Source organism: Malus sylvestris, chromosome 4 (assembly GCF_916048215.2).
Source record: "Malus sylvestris chromosome 4, drMalSylv7.2, whole genome shotgun sequence".
In the NCBI taxonomy this organism is placed as follows: Eukaryota; Viridiplantae; Streptophyta; class Magnoliopsida; order Rosales; family Rosaceae; genus Malus; species Malus sylvestris.
Window position 1 is genome coordinate 24,828,502 of NC_062263.1, and position 20,796 is coordinate 24,849,297.

At 40.5% G+C, this 20,796-nt stretch overlaps 1 protein-coding gene across 4 annotated transcripts; it reads left to right on the plus strand.

Annotated features, from left to right (window-relative positions):
* The first annotated feature begins 882 nt into the window (after nt 1-882).
* Nucleotides 883-17,256, plus strand: LOC126620082 (protein LURP-one-related 10-like). Of its 4 annotated transcripts, none has more exons than XM_050288554.1 (4): nt 883-1,346; nt 1,860-2,087; nt 2,202-2,326; nt 16,555-17,256. In XM_050288554.1, the coding sequence occupies exons 1-4, from the start codon at nt 1,035-1,037 to the stop codon at nt 16,814-16,816; spliced, it is 927 nt and encodes a 308-aa protein (XP_050144511.1). In that variant the 5' UTR covers nt 883-1,034; the 3' UTR covers nt 16,817-17,256. The 4 variants fall into 4 exon arrangements, with proteins under 4 accessions (XP_050144511.1, XP_050144512.1, XP_050144513.1 ...); XM_050288555.1 differs by lacking the exon at nt 16,555-17,256 and adding an exon at nt 3,508-4,021 and having other exon boundaries at nt 896-1,346; XM_050288556.1 differs by lacking the exon at nt 16,555-17,256 and adding an exon at nt 3,470-3,533 and having other exon boundaries at nt 902-1,346.
* Nucleotides 17,257-20,796: the final 3,540 nt, after the last annotated feature.

Consider the following 20,796-nt stretch of genomic DNA (forward strand, 5'->3'; position numbering starts at 1 on the left):
ATTAAACAAAACCTTGAGTGATTCTTCGATCAACCCAACTGTTTTTTCAGCACAAACCCAATTGATCTTTAGCAAAACTTTCTTAGCTCTTCAGCTACAATCTCAAAGTCTTCCTTCAAAGAAAACACCACCTATGATCCCTGATATTTAAAACTTTTACAACTCTGCCACCCTATGGTATGATTCAATTGATCTGTAATTCATACCACCCTGACTTCCTATCTGAGTCGCATGTTTTGTACTAAGTCATATCATACACCAGCGATCTTGGTGAATTTCTCTAGCATTATCTTACTCTTATGGGCATGATCTTGCTAGAGTTTTACTGCTTTCTTTGTACTTTCAGTTAATTTATATTTTAAGTTATGTAGTTCGACCCATCTGCTTAAATTTTACTTTTGTGAACGTTTGTTATGAATTTCTCGTTCTAGTTTCTATTTCGCTTTCATTTACTTTTTAGGCAAGCATACACAAAGTTACACTAAATTTTAAGTCCTTGTTCGCTTGAGGCACATAAAGAATTTAACTAAACCAACATCCCATTCAGTGCTTAATCATTTAGTTAAGAAGTTAGATTAACGCACAACTTACACACACACACACACTCAAACAAAATATTGTTTGTTGGCAGCTCCAATAATGGCATGTATATTCTCTCATTCTCCCTAGCTATCCCGCAGCATTGAGACAAAAAGCAACACAGCAAAAACGTGTTGCTGCTTCATCCGAGTTTTGGCACCCCCAGAAAATCCTCTCCTTTTAGATTACCATGACCATCATTTTTCCAATTGCTGCCTCTAATTTTCCCACCTTCTAGAATGCCATTAAATTAGACCCCAAAACAAAAAGGTGATGTGATCAAAAGTCTTAGTTTCCGTTTCTTTTATTGACTTTGCTCTATTCCAATCGAATGCATCCAATATACGTAACACGCTTTGGCGTATATACCTACAGATAACCAACCTCAACGCCAAGTCGTCTCTCCATAAACAAAAGATCACAGGGGTTCATCGATATCCAATATTTCTCCGATCATGAAAGAAGCAGAAGCTGGCGAACGATTATTAGCATACGCTGATCCATCTCCATCAGCGTTTACTAATCGCGAGCTAACAGCGTTCGATAATCCAGCTGCTGCGATCATCAGCCCTCACTTCTGTAGTTCCCATTCTATGGATCTTGCAATTGTCAGAAAAGTTTTAACGATACGTGAGGGCAACTTTGTAGTCACCGATATCACTGGTAACATGATTTTTAAAGTACGAGGATCTCTTTTATTCAGCCTTCATGACCGCCGAGTCTTGCTTGACACTGCCGGGTATCCTATTATTACTCTAAGAAAAAAGGTATGGCCTTCTATTAAGAGGTAATTTGTTATATCATACATGTCCTAGATTCGCAAATCAAACCCATAAATATTTTCTTCTCGATTTATATGATGTATAGATTACTTGTTCAGAGTAAATTTTACATTGGAAAAATTAGAGGTCTTGCATGTGCTTATAAATACTTGAGTTACTTCCTATATTACCAATTGATTTCATGATAAAACCAACTTTTGTCATGGTATTAGAGCGAATTGTCCCTCGTATGAAGCACAACAGCCACATGTACTCCACATCTTGCTATTTGTGTTGTGCTTGTAATTCGCCACATAAGGAGACGTGTTTAGAGTGAATCTCACATCTCAACCTTATTTGCTTATATGCAATTGGACTACTCTTTATATTACTAATTAGTTTTATAGTGAAACCATAACTTTTCTTGTTAGCGAAGAATCTGAACGAGAAGATGTCGAAAGTTTGTTCTTTTTACTGAAGTCGACTTACTGATTCATAAGTTTTATGGTGTATATATAGTTGACGAGTGCACACGACAGATGGCAAGTTTATAGAGGGGATAGCAAAGAAACCAGGGATCTCATCTTCAGTGCTAAGAAATCTTCAGTCGTCCAATTTAAGACCACATTGGATGTTTTCTTAGCACATAACATTACAGAGGATGCACCAGACTTCAAGGTCAAAGGAAGTTGGCATGAACAATCCTGCTTCATATACGGGGGAAACTCCTCCACCATCGTCGCCCAAGTAATTAAGATTAATTTCATTAATTTTTATTATAATACGTTAGTATTTTAATTAATGCAATGTTAATTTGGCAATCATATACTTAATTAATTATTTTATGCAATCACTTTGTAGATGCATAAGAAGCACACAGTTAAAAGCGTGCTGTTTGGGAAGGACAATTTCGTGGTGACAGTGTATCCTGGGATTGACCAAGCATTCATCGTCGCGCTTATTGTGATTCTTGATGAGATTAACTGGTAATCAAAATTGAGGTGATAATTAATTTGGATCTACTTCTTATGTTAATTATGAACAATGCATCTTTGTCTTTTGCCTTTTTTTTTTTTTCGGTGAGAGAAAGTTTATGGAGAGGGAACGCTACTCCATCTCAGAACTAAGATGTACTATAAGCCTTTTTAAGGATTTACAAAGTGGTTTTAGGTCATTTTATTATTTTTACAAAATGTCCACCAACAGAAATTGCTGGCAGTTTAAATCTTGATCTAGAGAAGAGAATGATCTTTCTTTACCAACTCAACCAACTCTCATAGCCATTGCACCCTCGTTGGCAACAATACTTTGGTTTATGTATACATAGTCTATCACAATTTTTGTTTTTTTACTAACCAGTTGCGGTTTTTCAATTTTCAATTAGGGCGCCTTACTTTCATCCAGCGTTTTCAAATTTATTTGGCTTCTCAAATTGCCATTATTTATGAAATCTAGCTCTTTTAAATTTCTTTCTTCTAATGGTGTGAGAGGTTAGTGGCTATAACATATTAAGTGACTAGTTTTCATTAGCTACCAGCTCCTTCCTAAGTTAACACTTTCTGTAAGCAAGAGTCGAGGCAAAACTAGCCCCTTAAAGAGCCCTGACATATTTTAGCCTAAGTTAAATATGTCATATTAGAAATTGAATTTTGTCATTTGGAGCTAAATAACGCTCTTTTCTAAGTTACTTTGGATGGGTAGAGGATTTTTTTAGCAGGTTAGGAATTTTTGCCGTTTTCAAATTGAATTTTGGTAACATATAATTGCAAACTGTATTTGCTTGCTGGGTTTTCCTTTAAAACTTAAAACACCAACTCATATTATCAAAAATAAAAAAAAATAAAAAACTAACGTGATGGTCTGAAGAAGAAGATAACAATGTGACACTGACATCTAGACCTGTAAACGGGTCGGGTTTATTGGATTTGGGTCAGGGTTCACCCAACCCATTAAGTTAACGGGTCATCCGAACCCAACTTATTAAACTCATTGATCACCTGTTAACACCCATTAACAATTTTTTTTTGTTTAATTTTGCATTCCAATTCAAATTCAAAAATCCATCCATTTCAAAAATCCAACACGCAATGCCAATATGCAAAACCAATGGAATCAATCCATTTTGACAGTTACCTCTATTATCCATCCTTTTCGCTGTTTGACAAAGGCGTGCCATGACCTTCTTCTTCAAGTCCGAGACAGAGAAGCACTTGAAGGAAGGATCCCGATCCAGCAAGCCAGAGGACGAGTTGCCGCTGTTGGAGGAGAGAAGCTTGACTACCTCTCGAGAAAGCGGCTGAGACGAAGTGTCAGAGCCACCGGAGGAGTAGGAAGAGTCTTTTGTTGCCATTTTGAGCTGGGAATGTAGTCCTGGAGCATATCAGCGACCTCCTTGAAGTGGTAGATATAGGCTTTGAGTTTGAGGGCTTCCTATTATAAGTATTGAAATTACACAAAAACCCTCAATAACGGGTGTTAACGGGTTTTGGAGATTGACCCAAAATGACCTGTTATTTAATGGGTGATTAATAGGTTGACCCGTTAAATACTCACCCGAATACTAATTTTAACGGGTCGGGTGTAAAATGCCAAGTCTACTAACACCCCATTTTTACAATAAACCAGTGACGTTGTATGTAATATTTAAGAAATTTAATTAAAATCTGCTAATTACATCCTAATACTAGATTCAATGCTATTTTATTATTTTATTATAAAAACTTGGATAGTTAATTCGACGTTAGATTCACAACATATATATATAACGTTAAGAACTTACCAGTGAGAAATAAGTCTCTAAAATGTGTGACTTTAATTTATGAAAAATTAGATAAAATAGTTTATGGTGACAAGTCACGGTTATCCACTATTTCTAGGCTCGGGAAACTACTGGAGAATTTCACCTTAACCAGGGAAATTTCACCTTACTAGTGGCCACAGTCAAGCAGATTCAATCAAATTCACCAGAGTGTGCAAGTCATGGAGGTCTCTGATCCGAAGCCCTAAATTCATTCACACCTACCTATCTCGTTCAATCGTCCAACCAAACAGCCAGAACGACGGCGGTCAAATCCTCTTCCTACAGAGTTCTGACGAGGGATGGCACGGTAGGCACCCCTTCGAATTCGACCAGTAAGTATTTCAACCTTATGAACCCTGCCCAAAATAATACACTAGGCCCAAAATAAATATACCCGGCCCATAATGGGTGTCATCCTCCTTTCCGCTTTACATGTAAAAGGTGTCATTCCTCAGTTCTTCTTGTTGGAAGGTGTACATATATATACAAACACACGTATATATACATATATTCCTACACGCGAGCAGCGGGTAATCATCTTTCAACCAAGCCAAAAGTGCCCAAAATAGGTAACAATTCAAAATCTATCTCATCAAATCCCTTCTATAAGGTAACTCCCAAAACCTATTTCATTACATATATTCTTTACCTCATTTTCCCTTTTTTAGCTAATCAATTAACTATTTATTTTATTCATCCCATAACCTCCAAAACATTCCTTCAAAAAATATGTTAATTGGCTAATTAATGGATTTATTACCTAATTAATTCATTAATTGCCAATTAAATCACCCATTAACCACAAAATACATTCAAAAACATCCCAAAGGGCCGGCCACCTTTTCTCCAAGGGGGATCGGACATACCATATATATACTACCCCATTTTCTCTAAAAACCTAAGTCCATACTCTTGCAAAAACTCCAAAAACTCTCTAAACACTTTTTTCTCTAAATTCTAACTTTGGCATCGGAGGTTCTTTGGCCAAAGCCCTCCATTCATCGTGGGCGCGTGAGGCTCTTGGCCTTGACCCTAAGGTGTTAATTGTTTTGTAGATGCAATTTTGTCAAAGAGAGACGGAAATTTGCATCCACAAATTGGTGCTTTCATTGAGAGAAGAGTCACACACTTGTAGAAGACTCCTGCATCAAAAGGTTTTTCTATTTTCTTATCCATTTGTAGATTTTTCGTACGTTCTTATTATTCGAATTTTTTATTTGCAAAGATTTTTTGATAAAACGTAAAAGAGAAATACAATGGCTAGAAATTTAGAAAATTCCACAAGTGAAAATTCCAATATTCAAGAAATGGGTCCATGGTGATCCACGAGGCTAAATGTGATCATAAGAGCAGCACCATCGTTATGGGGTTCCACCATGGCAACCACCGTGGTGGTCACCACAGTCACCATTACGCGCGGCGAGGTCCATGGCATCGCTACCACAGCCTGATCCGTGCCATCCAAGCTTGGACGCGCCCAAGCCCAAGCCGTGACATCCAAAGCCCATGGCACCAAAGCCACGACCCAAGCCTCGCACTCGCATGTATCACGCATCGAGCAGCCTGCTCACGTGGCCAACCCTACTCTCATGACCCAGCTTGCTCTCGTGGCCTCCCAAACAACTCAAGTCGACCTAAGATTATCGCAACCATCAAAACCTACCATCGAGTCGGGGACATTTTCACCATATTTCTCCGCGGATTTGACATTTCCCAACTCAAATCTCGTGCCTGAAGTCTACCATATTTCCATTGCTCAAGGAGGCATATTCCTTCCAAACACTTCCAATTCAAATGGCGAACAACATTTGTCCCGTCAAGTCATAGAGTTGACTAACACCTTTGCACAACAAACGACCTTGGTGAATCAGCTTCTACAACGCACTGAAATCCAACGTGCCCCAGACAAGGTGTCCCATACTAGGACAAGGGCAAACGACGAGCCTCTCCAGAAGCGCTTTGGCAAGCAGCCATTCGACCAACCACGAAACGAGCATTTGGGCAGCGTACATTCCCGATTAGGCCCCTGAGATAGCGTATACTTCCGTCTTAGCATGCGGAGGAGCGTGCATTCTCGACTAGGCCCACGTTCTGATAATCGACATGGGCAGCCTTCTAGGCAAAATGTTTATTCGCGGCTAGGCCCGCAATGAGCATTTTCCACATCACATCGGAGCAGGCAGCATGACGGACAGAGAGAAACAGTCACTCAATTTGGATCAAGTTCAACCGTCAGCCTGCAAAGAATTCCCTTGCCTGTTAGGGATGGACCACATGCACCACCACTGCGGCATGAACAAGCCAAGAGCATAGAAGAGCAGCCTAGACCAGCAGGTCAAAACTGGGGGCAGCCAAGAGCTCCACTACCCCAGCAAAGGCAAATCCAAGAAGAGGTAGAGAGACTCTTCAACAAACAATTGCGTGATTTTCAACACAACGAAGTGGCCGATGAGGCACTACAGCGATATATGACCAATATAAGTAGATCACCCTTCACAGATGAGATCGAGCAGGCAAAGCCTCCACGTAAGTTTAACATGCCACATTTTACATCTTTCAAATGAGATGGATATCCGGAGAGGCACTTGAAGCATTATCGAAGCACGATGATCCTTTATCAAAGCAACGATGCCCTTATGTGCAAAATCTTTGCCACTACTTTACAAGGCGAGGTGCAAGATTGGTTTTATACCTTGCCACCACGATCTATTCGAAGTTTTGATGATCTTTCCTTGGTTTTCACTAAAGAATACTCATCATACCGCTCGATCAAGAAAAAGTCTGATCACTTGTTCAACGTGAAGAAAAACCCAAATGAGTCGTTCTGTGACTACGTGAAAAGGTTCAAAGCGGAGAAAGCGAAGATCGTCGAATGCGACGACTTGATAGCAAGTGCAACTTTCCAAAAAAAACTCCCAGCAAACCACCCATTGTTCGAAAAAATGATCATGAAAGAAGATCTAACTTTAGCAGACTTATTTGCTCTAGTAGAGAACCATGCACTTTGAGGCGAGGCTCGGCTAGCAAAGAAAGCACCTGAGCAACCTCGAAAAGAGTCGATAGTGGCTCAAAGGAAGAAGGACGGGAAACATTCCAACAAAAACAAGTAGGAGGCCAAGCATAAGGACCGACCCACGAACAATGAAAACCTAATGACCAAGAACTATTTTAAGTTCTAAATTTCAATCCACCAAATTCTTCGCGACATCAAGAACGAGCCGTGGTTCAAACTGCCGAAACAATCAAAAGGGGATACTTCTAAGTTGGATCACACCAAGTATTGCGCATTTCACTGAGGTACTGGTCACACACTTGGAAGAACTACCTAGAAAAATTCGTGAAAAAAGGCAAGGTTGACAGATACTTAAACAAGACAGTTGCGCAGCCTATAAGGAACGCAGACAACGATGAGGAGCCACCAACCAAGATGATTCAAATTAATGGCATCTTCGCCGAATCAGAGCACTTGGGGGCTACCAGCAATTAAAAAAAAAAGAAGATTCAATAGGCTCTACTAGTCTCACAGGTCCAAGCAGCCGACATCCAACCTGGACCCATCATTAGCTTCACCGAGTAGGATGCAGAAGGCGTTGACTTTCCACACGACGACACACTAGTAGTATCTGTCCAACTAGCCTATGCTATAGTTAACAGAATGATGGTCGACAATGGAAGTGCAGTCAACCTACTTCAACTTTCAGTTATACAGAATATGGGCCTAGAAAGCACAATCATATGCCGAGCAGAGATACTCACCGAATTCAACGGGCATACCTCAACTGTCATCGGCCATATCACACTTGACGTGACAACATCTCCAGTTGTCTCAAAGCAGACGTTCTCGATCGTAAGTGATCCATCTCCCTATATTTCCCTATAATGGGATTCTTGGGAAACCTTAGTTGATCAAGCTCGACGCCGTCACTTCCGTCAAGTACCAAAAAATCTGATTTCGCATCCCGGGATGAGGAGTTGGAGAAATCAAGTCTGACCAGGTCGCTTCCCGACGATGCACTGTGCAAGTATTGAAGGAATCAAAGAAGAAGACCTTTACTCCCGTAGAGGCTACTAAGATCCAAAGGGATGAAGAAGCTACTAAATAGCAATTACAACAAACGGATAGAGAAGATGGCGCCCAAACAAACAAGATAGGATGGAAACCCGAAGAGGATGCCAATGACATCATTTTTTATCTCTAACAGCCTGAAAAGACGGCTAAAATCGGATCACGTCTAAACCTAGCCGAAAAGGAAGAACTCACGGCTTTCCTTAGGGAAAACCGAGATGTTTTTGCATGGTCACCATCTGACATGCCCGGTATCAATCCTAAGGTAGCCTACCACAAGCTGCACGTCGATCTCACTACCAAACCGGTGATCTAAAAGAGAAGACATTTCGCACCCAAAAGAGTGGCGATCAGTGAGGCAGAAATCGACAAGCTATTGAAGGCCGGATTCATATAAAAGGTAGCACATTCAGCATGGCTTGCTAACGTCGTGCTAGTCATGAAAAAAGAGAAGGGCAAATGGAAGGTTTGCGTAGATTACACTGACCTCAACAAGGCATGCCCAAAAGATCTTTATCCTGTCCCTCGGATCGATTTATTGGTAAATTCAACTTCTGGGAACCAGTTGCTCAGTTTCTTGGATGCATACTCAGGTTATAACTAAATAGCCATGTATGAACCCGATAAGGAGAAAACCGCGTTCGTAATCGAGCGAGGTACTTACTGCTACAAAGTTATACCCTTTGGCCTCAAGAACGCGGGAGCCACTTACCAAAGGTTAGTAAACATGATGTTCAAGAAGCAAATTGGGGTAAATATGGAGGTCTATGTCGACAACATAATGGTAAAGGGCAAACAGCGGTCAGATCATATCTGCAACTTGGAAGAAACTTTCAGCATCCTCAAAAAGTACAAGATGAAGCTCAACCCCACCAAATGCACATTTGGGGTATCTTCAGGCCGATTCCTAGGGTACTTAGTAACTCAACGAGGAATAGAAGCACATCCCAAGCAAATCCGAGCGATCCTAGAGATGACCTTGAAGGGGATCCAAAGCTTGACCGGATGAGCGGCAGCCCTCAACCGTTTCCTCTCGCGGTCCACCGATCACTGCAAGCCCTTTTTCAAAGCCATCAAGAGGGCACAACAAGACAAGTGGGATGAAGAGTACGAAAGAGCCTTCCAAGATCTGAAGAAGTATCTCACATCACCTCCCTTACTATCCAAGCCGGAAGCAGCAGAGGATTTATACATCTACCTAGCAATCTCCGAAGTAGCAGTGAGCTCTGCCCTCATACGAGAAGAGCTGGGGGCCCAACTGCTAGTATTCTACACTTCTAAAGCTCTTCTCGATGTGGAAACAAGATATTCGAAGATCGAAAAATTAATTTTGGCGCTAGTTGTTGCGGCTCGGAAGCTCAGACCATACTTTCAAACTCATACAGTCGTTCTCATGACTCAGTATCCTCTACAATCAATCTTACATGGTCCGGACGCTTCTCAACGAGTGATGAAGTGGGCGTTGGAGCTTGGCCAATATGGTTTAGTTTTCCGACCCCGCACGGTAATAAAGGCCCAAGCCTTAGCAGACTTCATAGCGGAATTCACTCCTAGCCTAGGTGATGCAACAGAACGGCCCAAGAATGCCCCAAAAGCAACCGAGCACACCTTATTAGCGCATACTCCATCTAATGGAGACTTATGGCATTTGCATGTCGATGGAGCATCTAACTATAAATGCTTAGGAGCAGGCGTGGTCCTTGTCACCCCAGACGGTTCAATGCTAGAATAGGCGATCATTCTAAGCTTCAAAGCATCCAATAACGAAGCAGAATACGAGGCTTTACTGGCAGGCCTCTGAATGGTAAAAGACTTGGCAGTGAAGAAGCTTGCATTTCATTTTGATTCCCAGTTAATCACCAGCCAGACTACTAAGGAATACACGGTAAAACATCTGAAGATGACGCAATACCTAGAGAAGGTACATAAGCAGCTTAAGGTATTTCAAACTTACACTCTCACTCAAGTCCTTCGGGCAAACAATGTTTACGCAGAGGCGTTAGCCGGCCTAGGCTCCACCCTTGACCATCAATTCAAACGCTCAATTCCGGTGGAATATCTAGACAAGCCAAGCACAAAGGCGGAGCTAACGACCCAAGTGTCACAAGTTAGTATAACTCCCAACTGGCAAAGTTCTATTATAAACTACCTGGTCAACAACACGCTCCCCTCTTAAAGATTGGAGTCTAGGAAGCTCAAAATCAAGGTAACACACTACTATATGTGGAACGACATTCTCATTTGAAGATCCTACACCAGACCACATCTCCACTGCCTAGCACCTCCCGATGACTTAAAGGTTCTAAGTTCAATCCATGAAGGCGTTTATGGAAATCACTTCGGAGGTCGATCCTTAGCACAAAAAGCTCTTAACGCATGCTACTATTGGCCTAGCATGCTCCAAGATGCTAAGGAATTAGTACAAAAGTGTGATCGTTGCCAACGTTATAAGCCGGTACCAGCACTGTCTGCCAGTGAGCCACATCCGCAAACGAGCCCTTGGTCGTTCATGCAATGGGCAATCGACCTGGTAGGACCTATGCCGCTTGCTACTAGGGGCAGAGGCATGATGATCATGGCAACCGACTACTTCACCAAATGGGTAGAAGTAGAGCCCATGACCATCACGACTCAAACGGACGTAGAGCGCTTCATATGGAAGAACATCATTTGTTGATTTGGCATTCCTTAGTCCATCATCACCGACAACGGCTCGCAATTCATGGGCAAAGATTTGGCAAAGTTCTTCCGAAAGTATGGCATTAAGCAGCACATGTCCACGCCGAGATACCCTCAAGGCAATGGGTAGGACAAAGCATCCAACAAGAAGATCCTCAACTGCCTCAAGAAATCCCTCACCAACAAGAAGGGAAAATGGCCAGATGAACTCCCCGGGTGTCTATGGGCATATCGCACCACTAAAAGACAAGCAACTGGTGAAACTCATTTCTCTTTAGCATTTGGTTCAGAAACAATTATTTCTCCCAACATCATCGTGCTAAGCAACAACACTTTACTGCCAAGCATTGAACAGAATAGTAAAGAGATGGCCACAAACTTAAATCTGGCAAAGGAGAGGCGCGAGCAGACCATCACCCGTATCGCAGTCTACCAGCAGCAGCTCCTATTTAGCTACAATAAAAGAGCCAAGATCCGATAGTTCCAACCCGAATACCTAGTCTTAAGAAAGGCCTTCATCACTGCTGACACGTCCCGACCCTGATATACCCCGAATACCAGGATAGACACGTGCTGGCCGACACCCAAGGGTGACGAAAGTCATTAATTGATACAAAAGCTAATAATAAGAAGTAAATAAGGGTTATGAATTTAAAATACAAAGAATTAAAAAATTTTTAGGAACGTGTTCAGAGCATACAACTAAACCTAATCACCAAAAAGAATTAAGATAAAATTGAATGAATAAAGAAGTGGGTCCTACATCGAGAGCATTCAAAGATGCTGCTGCGGAAGTGTCTTGACGTCGGGATTACGGGCCTTGACCCTAAGTCCTGAATGGGGGCACAAAACATAGGTGAGTGGACCAAGTTTATATATATATATATATATATATATATATATATATAATAAAACAGTTATCAATGTACTAACCCCCACAGTTTATATAATGAAAACTACTAGCATAATAAGTGAAGGATTTAATAAAAATCCTAGCATGCCAAAAATATCTCAAAAGTCATATCGCGGAACAACATCGCGGAAATCAAAACAGTAAATGTATCATAGATCATCTCGTAAGCGCGGTGTGCTGCTAGAAAGATCACTGAATAAATATAACTCCCGGTCCAATGCCTGTTTCGTGGTCTCTGCGCCCGTAGCCAGAGATTACCAACTCCCGGCCCAATACCTGCTCCATGTCCCTCAGCCCGTGGCTAGGGATTATTTCTCCCGGCCTAAATGCCAACACCGATCTTTGCCCCATGTAGCATAGTGTCATCTAGGTACACACAAATAGTTACACCTCCCATAAATAACCATTTCATAGTATAAAGTCATCCATCCTCTATACTATAAAAAAGGGTTTTGAAAACATGTTCTAGCATCCTATCGTCATCCGTCGGATAGTCTACCAGTTCATAGTTTTTATAGAAATACGATATATCAAAATATAGCTCAATATAGGTTAACAATTTATTCCTCACAAAAACACGAGACGAAACCAATATATTTAGTAAATAGGCTTGATATAAATCAAATCATAAATTCGTAGGCATGATAATCATTTATGAAATTAAACTATAAAATCATGTAATTTTAGAAGGGGTCAACTCACAGTACTTAGTTGTCAAAAGCTGCACCACTAGCGAAGACGGAAACGTCACAATAATTGCCCCTAAGCACATTAAATGGTACAATTAATAAAACTATATTAAGACAATTGAATTTGGGAAAATGGACGTCGGAGACGGATTCAGGATGTCGTTTTACCCTAAGAAGGGTCCCGGACGAAAACCTGAAAAGTCAACTCTAAAGTTAACGTTGACTGGGGGTCAACGGTCAAACTAGGTCAAACGGGTTTTAGGCTTGAATCCGGATTAGGGTTTAGGTTAAATAGGATTATGATCTATTGGGTTTTGCGTTTAGGGTCTAATAGGTTTTAGAATCCTAAGGTTTTTGGGTTAAAAGGGTTTAGGATGAAGAAATGTGGTTTGGGCCTAAGCCCAAACACACACACACACACATCACACAACACAAGCACACACATGCACGACATGCACATGCATGCATGACATGCATATACACACACGCACGCACAGACTAAATACACACACACACACACACACACGGGCTACACATCACACGCACCACTCACACTTACACACACAACACACACACGGCCCAAGGGCCTCACAACCAAAAGGGTTGGGCTCGGCAAAGAAGGCCCAAAGGCCTTGGGTTTGGTGGGTCGCTGGACCCAAAGATGAAGAAGGACGGAAATTTGACCGGAAATCCACACCCACCTTAAACGGCCATAACTTTGTCAAAACTCCACAAAATAGAGTCATTCAAAAACAAAAGTTGTAGCCCTCGAAGAGACGAAGAGAATGGTACCTCACACGACGTCTAACGCATCGTGGTTTGGCCGGAAAATGCCTCAAAAGCCGTCGGACTCGCCAAAAACTGGGTAAGATTCAAATGGATATAACTTCTTCAATACTCAACAAAATTGGGCGAAACAAAAAGGAAAGTTGTAGTACTCAGCGAGATGAAGAGACTTATACCTTGCACGCCGGCCAAATCACCGTGGTTTGGCCGGAAATGACCTCGAAAAGGGCAGTGCTTGCCGGAGGCTGCTGGGATTTCGTCGTCCTTTATAAAACGGGAGAGAGAAAACTGCAGAGGTTTTGATGGTGATGTCCTCAGCAGATGGCGTGGCTGCGTGTTGCTCGGGGAAAATGAGTTAAGCAAGGGAGAGAGATGAGGTCCGAGAGAGAGAGAGACGGGAGAGAGAGTTGAGGAGAGGTGAGAGAGAAGAGAGAACTGAGAGAGGAGAGAGGGAGACCGGAAAACACAAAAAAATTAAAACAAGGTGGGCCCCACGGGCTCACCAATTAAGGCTTTAAAACAAGTTTTAAATAAAAATGGGGTTGGGGTGTTTCAATTTACCACCCTTATAAAAATTTCGTCCCCGAAATTTAAAAATAACTTACTATATTGGAAAACTCGAAAATAAGAAAAAGGATACACATATATACTCGTAACGAAGAAATCAAGTCAGAGTGGTTGCACAAAAGGAAAAATGCCATCCCGACATGATCGGGTTGCAATGATTCCATCTTCCGTGCCTCCAGGCTCATACTTTCTTTCCCCATCAGTGTAAAAATAGAAAACATACTTTAATAAAATATAAGGTCGAAAACACAAAATAATTTAAGGCCAAATAACGTCAAAATAGATATGTACTAACATATAGTTCAAAAACTCGAATCAACTAAAAAAATGAAAACAGAAATACCTTTCCAAAAACATTTGTAACGTCAAAACAATTAACTAGAGTAAATGAAGTTAAAATACTTATAATGAAAACCAAAACTAAAAAATAAGATTGGGTCTCGCCCAAGCACACGAAACATCACACACTTCGAGAACAGATGTGTCTTTGGGTCGAGTCCCAAGAATAACAATTCTGAATCTGCATCAGCTGCTATAGGCAAATCTTCTTGCCCACTTGCTTAACGAACCTAACAAATAAGCTATCGATATATCGGTCAGCCGCCAGTGATATCGATCACACATTTGTTGTCTCGATAAGCAAGTAGTAATTTCCTGAGGATGAATAATTTCACACGTCGTAAATTCGATCCTCCGAATACAAGCGCGCACAACTCATCTAACAACCAATGTTGCATATAGCAACTTTCATACCATGTCGCAAAAGTGTCATATCCCATATTGAACAAAACAGAGATTGTTGTCGTAAAACTTTATCCAGCACCAAGCATCATATCCTCCTCAGTTCTTCCAAATGTGACCAGCAACTCCAAAATTTTGTCAACGAGGAACTCACTTGATAACCGTACCTTGAGATACCGATGTGATGCCTATGAATTCTAGTAAGATGGTGATACAATATGCTGATCTTCAGTACTAAAACCTTCAACAAACTCTTACTAAAAGACCACTCGAACCTCACGCCCACGTGCTCTCGAAATAAAGGATCCTGGTGAGAGGTAGTGGAAAGCTGCGTTGAGGCGAACACATCACATCATCCAAAAAGCCTACCAGAGTAAGATATGATGGTTATGAATTGTAGCAAGATAATTAGTGGTGACCATTCAATTCAACATGAAGATAGTGATGCAATCTGCTGATCACCTGCATTACAATCTTCACCAATCCCTTACCAAAAGACGGCTCAAACTTCACACCCACGTGGAACTCTTTCTAGTAAGTTTGGTAAGCTTGTGAAAAGATTATGCTCCCAACATTCTTGTCCAAATCGATAAGAATTAGGCGCACCCTTCTGCCGAATCCATCGATTGTGAATTCCTCACTAATTGAGCGAGAAACCATGTCGGAAAGGCTGAAAGAATACTAAAGAATTTAAGGATCAAAACAAGTCCATTAAATATAGAGTACGAGATATCAGAATTTGAACTAGAAACCATGCCGAGAACAAACGTTTTTTTTTTCACCCTCCGTATAATGTTCCGGCATGATCCAGTTCACATTGAGAAACAAACAAGCGAAGGAAGGTAAAGATGCAGAAATAGAAGTCACTGTTTCTGATTATTTTGCAAATCATCACAATATGGTCAACTAGTTTCTTAGCCAAAAAGGAATTAGGTCTAAGCTCAAGAATAGTTAAGAACTGATAATAAGATTTGACGACGCTAAAGAAATTTCGAGATTCACAATACTTTGTGAGAGCTGTTTCAAAGTTCAAAAAAAATTAAACATAGAACCTTTGAATCAACAGAATGACGAAGAAAAAAGATACAAAGCAGCCTGCGTATGCATGTAGTGACACGATTGGCTACCTTAAATCGATGCTCTTGAGCAAACCAAAGCATAAGGAGTCCAAAGAAGTTCAGAGTAAAGCTTGATCTTCGTACAATGATGAACATGGTATGGTCTCAAGCCATTACACTGAAAATTACAAGGATGAACAGCTAGGCTGCAAGCAAAAGGCTAAGTTCACCTTCGCTGAAAAGTACGCGGATGAGTAACTAGAGTTTTTCGCCGAGCACCAGACCCAGGTGAAGTTCAAGGAATCTGTTTATCCAAACAAGACTGGATATTCATCATCCAAATCCAACTACAACAACAACAAGAATTGCAACTCCTTTTGGAAATTGATGAGAATAACGTCTTCTACTTAGGAGTTTCCCAAGAAAAGCAATTAATGTAAACAAAGTCAACACTTGAAGAATTTGGTGTAAAGCTGACAGTCAAAGGTTAAGAAACTTGACTTCATCGCTAGAGAAATCAAGAAGGTTATCAATAGAATAATCGCCGAGGACTTGTTCTAAAGATTTACACGAACTTCTCCAGTGGTAATGAATCTGAGAAAATTGCTTCGATCCCACCAATCACCACTTATTAGACTTCGCAAAAATTAGCGTTTGCTGCTTTCTCTAACACGCACTCCGAATATTTCGAGCAATTTCCAAGAGATATGACTCTGCCCGTCATTCTCAGGGAATGTGATAAGCTCATATTTATATATATTTTACATCAAATTCACTTGTCTTTTCTTAGTTAGTTCCTTATATTTTTGAGCTATTTACTTTGTTTTTGTGTTTAGTAGGATTTGTCAAGCAAAGAAAAGAAAAATAGCACAAGTTGGATATTAAGTGACAAATTCGTCAAAACTGCCTGTGCAGGTCAGCTGACTTTGGAAGCAAGTTGCGAACAGATCAGAATGAATTAGAGAATGAGCCTTATATTCTTAGAAAGCTACGGATGTCTTTTTTCTGGAGCATTTTACGGATTGTTAATAGCATTTATGTAGAAAAAGTTATGGCCTTTTTAACACTGAAAGGTTTCCAAGACGCTGTGCAGTTTGTAACTGCATTGAAGGCAATAAATCCAATAAAACTTGCATCCAAGAACAAGCCAGCTGACATCTCCTCAAATATCAGATGAAATGGAATTAAAGATGAGGATTAAGTGGGAGTAATTGGCATAAAGGTTGCCCAAAGAGTTACAATTGTTTTACAATTTCCTCTCACTTATTGTCATCACTAAATGGTTGTTAGTGGGGTGAGTTATGGAGCAGAAATAGGGCAGCAAGCATGGGCATAAAGGCTGCAGGTTGCAGCAGCAAAGGAGAGTTTTTTAGAGAAAAAAGATAGAAAAAAAAAAGAAGGAAAGGAAGGAAAAAAAGCAAGGCTGCTGCGTTGAGAAAGGAAGGAAATGAAGGAGGAAATCTTGGCATTCTCTTCTCTCGGTTTTATCTTCTCAAACTATGTGTAACTAATTTTTTAGAAGTTAGGGGCTGTTTTGAAGCCCCGAATATGATTGCAATTTTGTTATGACATTTCGTTGAATTACTTTTATGAATGGATGAAACTTGGTTCACTACTTGTCTCATTGATGAATTCTTTATTTATTTTCTATGGATGCATAAGCATATCTAGGATTCTAATGCTATGAATATGTGTGTGCCTGCCCTTGTCGAATGAGGACCCACATATGTTCTAAAGTAGCACTTGTTAATTGCGATTAACATGTGAACCAATTTCTAGGATAAGTAAGACAACGCCAGTACTTACGATGCCTTGTGATGACTCTAACTCTTTTCGTTCTTAATGATTTCTACTTGTTAAATCTATGAACACGCCATTCTAGATTGCATGCTAGGGACTAAGTTAAGTTGAAAACGCCATTCTCTTAACATACTATGTAAGAAAGAGTAATAGGTTGAGTTCTAACATTGAGCCAACTTGAGCATCTTCATCCGGAAATAAAAGAAATTTGAATGAAACATAACATGTTTGCATGATTATTTGGTGGTGGATAACAATACCCCTAACTCGTTTTTCTTAATTTGTGAACTACTTAAAATTTGTTTCTATCCTGTTTTTGTTTGATTTAATTTAAATAGCAAATAAACTCCAAAAATCCCAAAAATTTGTGTGAGTGTAGCTTTGTGTGTCTAGTATCTGCATATAAAATTTCGTAGACTTTAGATATGTATAAGTCAGTCTAATAATTATTTTTCGGTGGCTGGTCAGTAGAGACAGCAACCCAGTTTTTGTGACATTTTAGGTAGTTAGATAAAACAATCTTCTGCGGGAAAGACCCTTATTTTCATATGCTACAATTGACAAATCTTATTGTTAATAAGGAAAATCAATAGGACATTTGTGTGCTACTTTGTGGTGTGCTTTTAATCCTATCAGAATGCATGTCGTAGATTATCGTCTTATGTTGAAAGTCGTCCAACAATCCTCTTCATCACTATTGAGGCTCAATCCCGACATGAATTCTTGACTTTCAACAAGAAGGTGACAATTCAAACAGAGAAAGGTTTGCACAATTGCGCCGAATGGCACCAAACCTAGAAGTCCTAACATCCAAATGATGTCAAAACCGACACTTTACGAGAATAGAAGAGAATCCTAAGTATGCTCTGAACAAACCACGCTCTGATACCAATCTGACACGTCCCGACCTTGATATTCCTCGAATACCAGGATAGACACGTGCTGGCCGACACCCAAGGGTGACGAAAGCCATTAATTGATACAAAAGCTAAGAATAATAAGTAAATAAGGGTTATGAATTAGCATACAACTAAACCTAATCACTAAAAAAAATTAAATAAAATTGAATGAATAAAGAAGTGGGTCCTACATCGAGAGGATTCAAAGATGCTGCTGCGGAAATGTCTTGACACCGAAATAAGGGGCCTTGATCATAAGTCCTGAATGAGGGCGCAAAACAAAGGTGAGTGGACCAAGTTCATATATATATATATATATATATATATATATATATATATATATAATAAAATAGTTATCAATGTACTAACCCCCACAGTTTATATAATGAAAACTACTAGCATAATAAGTGAAGGATTTAATAAAAATCCTAGCACGCCAAAAATATCTCAAAAGTCATATCGCAGAACAACATCGCGGAAATCAAAACAGTAAACGTATCATAGATCATCTCGTAAGCGTGGTGTGCTGCTAGAAAGATCACTGAATAAATATAACTTCCGGCCTAATACCTGCTCCACAAAATCGAGTGATTCAAAAATGAAAGTTGTAGCCCTCGAAGAGATGAGCTCACACGACGTCTAATTCGTCGTGGTTTGGCCAAAAAATGTCTCGAAAGCCGTCGGATTCGCCGAAAACTGGGTAAGATTCAAATGGATATAACTTCTTCAATACTCAATGAAATTGGGTAAAACAAAAAGGAAAGTTGTAGTACTCAGTGAGATGAAGAGATTGATACCTTGCACGCCGGCCAACTCGCCGTGGTTTGGCCGGAAATGGCCACGAAATGGGCAGTGCTTGCCGGAGGCTTCTGGGATTTCGTCGTCCTTTCTACAACGGGAGAGAGAAAGCTACAAAGGTTTTGATGGTGATGTCCTCAACAGATGGCGTGGCTGCGTGTTGCTCGGGGAAAAGGAGTTGCAGCAAGGGAGAGAGTTGAGGTCCGAAAGAGAGACACGGGAGAGAGTTGCGGGGAGGTGAGGGAGAAGAGAAAACTGAGAGAGGAGAGAGGGAGACCGGAAAACGCAAAAAAATAAAACAAGGTGGGCCCCATGGGCTCACCAATTAAGGCTTTAAAACAATTTTTAAATAAAAATGAGGTTAGGATGTTTCAACTGCCCGTAAAGAAGGCTCGAAAAAGATGGATCCCATTTGGGAAGGTCCGTACAAGATTAACAGAGTAGGCGGCAGGGGTAACTACACCCTTCCACCATGAACGACAAAGAGATCGAGAAGCAATGGAACACCTACAATTTGAGAAAGTACCATGTATGACCTCCCACTATATCAAGACCCGAAGACCCAAGCAGCTTAACGGGTACCACCTAGCAAACCGAGGACTATCCAGTCGTTATGCAGTCTTTTACAGCTAAGTTATTCGTTCGTTTCATTCATTTTTCAATAAAGAATTCAAAAGTAATTTACAACTTGGCTTGACTACATGTCTACAACAACTCATCTCTCCTGCACTTCAAAAAAAGATCGCACCATTCTTAAGGGCTCACTGCAGGAATTGCACCCCTCGTGGGGCTAACCATGCTCTCCAGAGCGGGAGGATAAACTCTATACTCCGAATATCCAAATGTGGATGAGCATGGCTGCCCTAGTATAACTAGATGCACGAAGGCTTGCACCGAGATTCCTAGAAGTAGCCACAATGGTCTTGTTCAAAGCTTAGCTAACTGAAGGATTTTGGGTCACTTGGCTAATCTGCGAGGAACCGAGCCCTAGAGACAGAGGGGGCACATTGCGCAGCGCATCCGATGGACGGCTGCCCTAGAAATCTAAAGCTGCTACCGAGTGTATTAAGGTAGCTTAGGATTTTCAGAATACTGCCTATGGCTTGCCCTTCAAGTAGTAAAACCACGCTAAACTTATACAACTGCACATTCTTGTGAAAGGTTAAACAAGCTAGTGTGTATATATAAAGCCTTATCCACTACTGACATGCTACGTAGTCAATAAGCTTTACCACTGCCAAGTGCGAAACAACCTACACCAAGTCCTAAAGTGTTGTGGTACTTGCTACATAACCTACAGAATTGGAAAAAGCCAAGGTTAACAGCCTAGTGGTTACGTGATGCGAAAATTATCTTAACACACAAATTTAACCCTCTTTTGACAATTGTAGTACAAGTATAAGCAGGGATCGTTCTGGACCGGGGATTATGAGGGCTTGCTAATAACCTCTAAACTGACTCAAAAATATAAAACTAAACTTAAAAACACTTAACAAGACTCACAAGACTCAAAGCAAACTTAAAATACTCAAAACAGCTTAAAACAACTAAATAAACTTAAACTAGACACTAGGAATGACTTTGGACGAAAATTGACTTTTACTTGAATCAAAACACTTAAAAACACAAACTAAAACAGATTTGAAACACTTTGAAACAA